Here is a 7,726-nt window from a genome sequence, read left to right as displayed (position 1 = left end):
GCAATGCAACTCTTGTGCATTGCCAGCAACGGTGTGCATGCTAACAAGAGATGTCAGGTGCACCTCACGGCCGCCCCTCAAGGTGCGATCCTGGTCGGTAGGTACAGCCGAGCCCCCGACAGTCCCCGGTTCCCCAACCGCTGGGGGACTTGGAGTCGTTCTTCACTTTAGACGTGCAGGTTGGAGCTAACATGAAAATTAAATTTCTGAATGTTGGAAGCATATGAAAATCATTTCTCTCAATCCTAAAAGCAGGGAAGCATTGTCAGGGATTTAAAAAATACTGGAAAGTCTCATTTAAATCTAAATATCTTTTTTTTTTTATTATAAATCGATCATCATAAAATACTAGCCTTTTAAAGTCCTATTTGGGATGCAGGAAAAGCATCAGGTTCATCGGACTTGCTCCTGCCTGTGTTGTTAGAGCTCATATCACCTTCGATCTTCCTCCCTCTTGGGCTCTCCCCCAACCCTCCCCCAGGTTCTTTACAACATTTATTTGGTGAAGGTCAGTTATGGCTTCAGCGAATGAGTGATCTGACCTCAGGCTACTAATACGAAATAAACGTGTATAAAAATATTTTGTTCATCAGAAAGCAGAGTTTGTGTTCCTTAAGCTAGTCCATGCAGAAAGGATTTGGACAAAGCCATTTGCTACAAGGAAAGATGACTTATTCAGGCAATGTGTTTTTTTGTTTTGTTTTGTTTTGCTTTTGTTTTTGTTTTCTTTTTAACCTTCCTGTTTCACATCGTCTAGTTCAGATAGCGTTTGCAGGTCTTAGAGGCCAATCTTCAGTACAAATTCTTTGGAGCACATCTAATCGACAGCCCTGTCCCTTTCTCAGCTGTATTACAAAAAGAAGTGTACACATGACACCAATGGCCCGTCAAGATGCTTAACGTGTTTACAACCAGTTTCTGAGAAGTACATAACACGCAGAAAGGAAGCAAGTACATATTTGCTCTTTGTTGGTTTTCCCCCTCTAAAAAAATTGTTACAAAGTCTTAAGCTTAAACAGAGACATAGAAAAATCAGTGTATTCACTGTCTCCAGTTATTTACAGCAAAAATTACAGAGACAGCATACATTGTATTAGACCTTCCACAAGCATATATTAAAAGTAATTACATTTGAAAAAATATTTTTATTTTTCCTCTACATTTCTACAATACATACTCAGTTTTCTGTGGGTGTGGTTTTCATTCTTGTGTGTGTGGTTCCTCGGGTGGAGGAGACAGGACTGTGCTTGGGTGTGGGGTCTGTAGCTTTTCAGACACACCTGACGTGTGTCACGACAGAGGCACGCAGAGGTCCTCCGTCAGCTACCGCCAGAAGAGTACGGTTTCATACAGGGATCGCGCTGCCCAGCTGGGGCGTAGACACCCCGTGCCTCCCTCAACTGGGGGCTTTTTCAATTCTGGTAACCTTGTGCTTTAGTTTTGGCCATGAGAACAATCGCTGAGCTGCTTCTTCTGACCCACTGGAGGTCGTGCTTACAGTCATGCAGGAGGCAGAGATTACTATGGCCAATTCACTTCGAAGGGATCTCAGCAGCTTAGGCAAAAAGTGCACAGACAGATGACCTCCATCTGTTGCATAGGAATCTGAGGTCCCGCACTTCAGAACACGGAGGGGACTACGTTATCACGACTATAGGATAAATTCTGCAGGTACGACTAAGGGAAAAATGAAAACTCGTCACAGAGAGTGAAGCCACACATTTAAAGAGACACACCGAGACTCAAAAATGTAAAAGTCGTGCATTTGACGTTCAGAAAAAAGTGGCAAGAAATCTAACCACCTGGCTCTGTGAAGCTAAGAGTTTGGGCAAGGCGAATAGAAACGTCCTTTATATGCCATCGTTAAATGAATTGTCTTCATTTTTAGACTGCTGTGTTTTCAACGGGACTCTTACTATGTCCTCCGGTAGTGATAGTCAAATATGGAAACCAAATTGAGTATCAGCGGGCAAGAGTTCTGCCCCCCCACCTCCCCCCACCCCCCCCCTCTTATTCATTCTGAGTCCTGTCTGGCCAGACTTGCTGCCAGGAAACAGGCCCTTGGATTCAATTTTGTGCTAAACCAGAGGTTGCAAACTGTGAACCTTTTTCTGCACAGAGATGTATTTGTCTGGTCTGCATTAAGCTCTGAATCAACTGACATCACTTACAACTAGACAGATGTTATAAGATTCAGAAGCTTTAGCCACACTTGTGCTTTAGCTGACTATCGGATGTCCCTTTTCAGATGGGGCATTTCCTTGCCAGCTGGCCATTGGACTGCTTGCGCTCATTTGCATCGGCTCCCTGGCCCTTTTAGGCTCTTGGATTTTTAACCCTTGCTTTAAGGGAACACGTGCCTCTGGTCCTGAGACCTGGCCCCTGCCTGCCCCTCCAAAAATAGGTGGTCAACTCTTGTCTAAAGGCCCGTGTGGTTTCTCATACCAGGTTGCTGCTTTTATTAACAGCTGGAAACAGAAAATTAAATACTGCTTCGTCTAAAGCAGATGGTGGGCTTTTTTGTCTTCTTTATACAGGGGGCTTTGTGCAAAGTTTCACTACAGATGCATACTTTCAAGTTATTGCTGTTCTATTGAACGGTGGCTCTGTCAGGGCACAGGCATCCTTGCCTGAATTCACTGCCAATTGTAGTAACTTCATTGGAAGCGAAAGTGTATGGAGAAAAGAGAGTCAGGGAAAAGTTATTTCTTCTAATTTCCAATAGCAGTGGAATTTTTCCTTGCTTCTATAATAAATGGAAACAAAGAACACGGAACAGAACTGATATCATTTGCATCTGACTGATGTTTTTGAAAAAAGCTGGTTAAGTTTTAGGTTGTCCTTGGGACGGAAGAATCGCTTTTGCATTCAAGCCTGGTACGCTTGGGACTGTAGAGAGTGAGCGTGAGTTGACTAGCCATGTGCATGGTTTTCTACAATTTAGCTTGACTGCTGTGAAGTTATGTGTCGAACAAGGCAGCTACGATAGGAAATGTATGGGTGTCTCCCCGGAATCTCTTATTCATGTCCAGAGTTGACTGTGATTTAGAGTGTCACAGATTGTGTCCAAGAAGTTGAATTACCCAAGAGACCACCACATTCTCTGTTTATACCTACACTGTGGTCCTTTATTCCAGAGTCCTGAAGACCAGTATTTCAACAAGGGAAATCCCGAAAGGGTATGTTTGTAAGGTACACCTCTACTCTCAGCTTTCAGTCTCTGGGGAAAAAAGAGCCACAGAATAAGGGACACAAAGATGACCCAAGTCACGGGCAGTAGGAGTCTGTGGGGCATATTAAACCAAATTTGGAATCCCTTCTTCTCCTACATTCCCTCCAGAATCACAGTGGAATTTGAATTCACACAGCTTTACCTCCCTTGTCAGATTCAGATAATGCCACTCAGATTTCTTATTTTCCTTGCTCAGGACTTGTACAGGAAGCTTGGGGCTGCTTGGGAGAGACATATTCCTATTAATAGGGTAGCTGGATTATTTGGCTCTTAGCAGATTTCAGAAAATGAGGCTAAGTTGTCCTTATTCATGTGCAACTTTTCAACAAGTCCAAACAGTTAACAACACAAAGTTACTGCCTACTGTTCTGAAAGCCTTGTCAGAGAGGTTCTCTCCCTGGCGTATTTAATTTGTGCCATTTACGTTTTGTTGTCATTTTCCTGTTTTTTTCCCCCTCCTTCTTTTTTTTTTTTCTTTTTCTTTTTTTTTAATGAAACATCCCTGAGTGGTTACAGTGCAATATCTGTGCCAAGCAGTGATTGTCATTTACGAAGCAAGAAGTGAAACGTACAGATCATGGGTTCTTTCTTCCAGTGCCCGTTTTACCATGAAGGTGTGGTGAACATTTGTGAGTCTTCGTAGGGAAGGGACAGAGATTGCATGTGGTAAGGAAAGGCGATCTTAGCAAAATTTCAAAACACCTCGAGATGTAGTCACAGGAGATGTTCAAAAAGGCAGCTTTTCAAGGCGTTTGTCGTTACCACTGAAAATGTGATTGGTGGTCTTTTAACGGACAGATTTGGCAACTGTGGCGAAAGATGGAAATCTCTTTTCTCAGCCGAAGTGGGCTGAGCGTGTACTCGTTTCCACTGTTTTGTTCTGGTTCAGTCGCTAGCTGTTTCCTGTCCCCTAGCTTCAAAAGGTTCATGCGGTCCCAGTGAAATGCTTGCACTAGTAGAAACGACAAACACATTCAAATCGAGTACCTCCTGAGGCAAATGTGGGGAGCAATCCTTTTCCTACATCACCCATGGGGCAGGGAGGAAAAAATTCTCAGCCACTTCATCAACAGAACCAATTTAAACCCTCTAAGGTAAATTGGAGGAAACAAACGATTCCCTTTGCAACTGAGCGGGAATTACAGGCGGACGATGGAAAACACTAGGCCAACAGAACAATGAAAACAAAGTTTGACATAAGTTCAAAGCTCAAAGGGAAACACCAAGCAGACACGTTGAGCATTGCCTATCACAAGCCAATCATAAAACATACATTGCATTTGGAAACGGCTTGGTTTAATTGAGCGCCTTCCATTACCCTGTTTTCCTAGCAATCAGTAAAGTAATCTTTCCATTAGAAGGAAATATGACTCTTGGAATTAATTCTTTATACAAAGAGCTAGCAGGAGTGACATTTACACCAAAAAGAACTGAGTCTCTACAGCCACATAATAAGCAGTCTGCAGCTGTCTTCTTAGACACCGAAGGTAATTTGGTTCAATGTAGTTAAATTAATTGAATATAACAGTAGTTGAGAAAGAGAGTCATTATTTTAAAGCCTTTTTGTTTTTCCCCATTGGTTTAGCACTCATCAATCATGAGGTGGGAAAAGGCTCTGTTTTCTAGAGAAAAGACTAGCACTACTGTCTGGTCAACGAGGGGTTTTGTGGCCTTGCGGAGACAGCTCTCAAGACCACGTAACTCCAGGAGAGCGTCAGAGATTAAAAGGAAATCAAGGTTTCCATCGATGGAAACTTTACCGAGCAGGTGTGCGTGTGTGTGTTTGACGAGGAGAAAAGGGCGGGTCCTCGGGAGCTGGCTGCTGGGCTTTACTCACCGGAGAGCGTGAATGTCACTGAGTTACATGAGGCTCTGCTCTGGCTTCCTTTTTAAAAAACTCTTTGGATCGGCTAAGACCAAAGGCATAGGGCCTCTGGAGCACAGGCAGAACAAGCTGCTTGGGATTTATGCTTTTCTGGTATTCAGTTTGCTTGGGGAGCAGGTGGAGAGGTGAGACTTATACGAGGAAGTCTTAATACTCCAAGCCTCATATCCCCTCTTGTATTCTGTGTTTTTGACAAGTTGCTAAAAGAAAGAATCCCAGGCCAGACGGATGATCTAATTGCAAACTGCATAGGAAACAGTTTGGGCTTTGGGGTGTATTAGTTCTACGGAATAACTCTGATGTGTTTTCGTCATCTGTCAAGTTCTTGCTCTGTGTTTATAGTACAGCACTTTGGAGTTGAGAGAAATTAGAGGACCCCTCCCCACCCCCGCTAGAAGGACATATCAAATCCTGCCTCCCCTTTTATTGCTGCTTTTTCTAACAAATGTAGCAAAGAGAATGAATATAAAGAACCAAGCTCTTTCTACCTCTTCGTTGCCAAAAAAAGCCCCCCAAAACAAAAAAAAAACCCTCAAAAAACAAAAAACATCAAACCCAGACACAACAGGTTAGAGAAAAAATGTCTACATGAAATGGCATCGGGGCCCTGGGCTCTGGTTTCCTCTGTGACTCTAATTTTATTAGAAAAAAATTGCTGGTGGTCAAACCTACAGACTGCATTTCTCTGGTGACAACACAGTGAGCACCAAAATCAGTTTCTTTACCCACCTGAAATCCAAAGGGGAAAAAAAAAAAAAGTGTTTTATGTGTCCTGGTGAAAAATAGGAAATAGTGATTGGTCAAAAAAGTCCTGGACTCCACAACGTTATCTGTGGCCGAATTCTTAAAACAGGAAAATGGCTCCAGATATTCCCCCCACCCCCCCCCCCCCCACCCGCCGATATTTACCATCCTGACAAGGCTTTGATGTCATTGATAGAAACAGAGTTCTTATACAGAGGCCGCGCATTATGTTTATTCCTTTGTAGACGTTATCTCTGAATTGGTACCACCCTGCCATTGACGACAGTTGAAGACTCTGGCTGGGAAAACAAAATCCTGATTGTCTAACGTAAAGGTAACACATAACACAGAAGGTAAATAATATAAGAGAGCCTGACTGAACCTCCTTTGTTAGTATGTATGGGATTTTAGGTCACAGTGCATGTGCATGTATAAGTAATAGTCATATATAATATTCTCAGATATTATATGCTTATTACATACATGCACAGTGCTTTCCAAGACAGCTACAAATTTACACATGCATCAGCTATCTAAAAACATAGAAATAGGTAAGCCTATTAAGTGGAATTTTCTTAAATTATATTTGAACAATTAACAGGAAAAGTAATCATGTAAAGTACCGCTCTGTTCTTGTACGTATCTACAATAAAATTCTATAAACAGTTGTCTCCCAAAACATACCCGAATAAAATAAAATTAAAAAAAAAAAAGATAACACCCAGTGTCCTATATTTGTATATTTATGGTCATTTCAAAAACAAACAAATAAAAGAGCCCCACTCAGGTGCGTATTTACATTCTTCAAACTGTAGCGGTGAAAAATAATTCTATTAAGTGCAGGACATTCCTAATGTTGCAGTAGTGACATTTTTCTTAAGTCTTCATGAACACATTGCTTTTGTCTTAATGGTGACGCATTCCACGACTAGGAGACAGTTCTCTCGTTGCCTTCATTTGCAGACGGTGGCACAGTCAGGATTAAAGAGCTCCTTGTACAATGGAGGAAAGAGTGTATTCACTATGTCTGGATGTGATTGTTTAAATACCTGCAGCTTCTCCCCGTGCAAGTTGCAGACCGCCGTGATGGTTGGTATCTTGGCTATTAACTGCGGAGTCGGGAGACCAGGGTCGGGTGTTGGGCAGGGGGGGGGACGGGGAGTAGGGGGGTGGGGAGAAACAAAAGGGGAAGCTCATTAGTGCTCTGGCTTCTGAATCAGGGTCCTTCCTGGCCTCGGATGAAGGAAAATGGTTTTGGGAAAAGACGTTCACAAAGAAAGAAGGCTCACTTTCAGCTTCTCCTTCCCAACAAAACAAAACAAAACAAAACAAAACGCACCTCCTACCCCCCTCGGGAAAATAGAGAAGGCAAGCCAGCGGGGCCAAGCTTCCTGAGTCACTGCTCTTAAATAAAATGTGTATGGGAGGTAGTCGAGTTTAATCGATACGAGTGGGTGCTTTGCAGCCAGGCTGACTGAGTCAGAATCCTGGTTTCAAAATAGCTAAATGGCTGTTTGGCTGTGAAATACTTGGTCTCAGCTTTCTTATTTGTAAAATGGGCCTACTCATATTGTTGTGTGCACTGAGGTAATTCATATAAAAGCGGTAAGAACACTATAGGTGTGAAACGCAATTGGGAGCTAATATTATCTATTATTTCCCACAGATTTTTATGATATGAACACGAGATTCTCGGTTTTGGAAGGCGACGTTGTTAGGAAAGGTAGGACCTAAACTGTACGAGGCGCGATCCATAACTGTCAGGACTAGCCTGCCTGAATCTTTCTAGTTCTTTCCCACTGTAATGCATAGAATGAAACCTATATTTAATCAAGAGAGAATTTCAGAGGTCACTGGCACTTGCT

General features: G+C 42.6%; 1 protein-coding gene across 3 annotated transcripts in view; it reads right to left on the bottom strand.

The window, feature by feature from the left end:
- Nucleotides 1-296: 296 nt before the first annotated feature.
- The window catches only part of RORB (RAR related orphan receptor B), a 392,263-nt gene continuing 384,833 nt past the window's right edge, over nucleotides 297-7,726 (bottom strand). For all 3 annotated transcript variants that reach the window (XM_060610056.3, XM_060610057.3, XM_060610055.3), the window contains one exon: nucleotides 297-6,970. In XM_060610056.3, coding sequence (XP_060466039.1) covers nucleotides 6,815-6,970 — 156 coding nt within the window. In that variant the 3' untranslated portion in view covers nucleotides 297-6,814. The remainder of the gene's footprint in view (nucleotides 6,971-7,726) is intronic.

Source organism: Panthera onca, chromosome D4 (assembly GCF_046562875.1).
Source record: "Panthera onca isolate mPanOnc1 chromosome D4, mPanOnc1 haplotype 2, whole genome shotgun sequence".
In the NCBI taxonomy this organism is placed as follows: domain Eukaryota; kingdom Metazoa; phylum Chordata; class Mammalia; order Carnivora; family Felidae; genus Panthera; species Panthera onca.
This window is presented reverse-complemented; position numbering and strand designations above follow the sequence as displayed.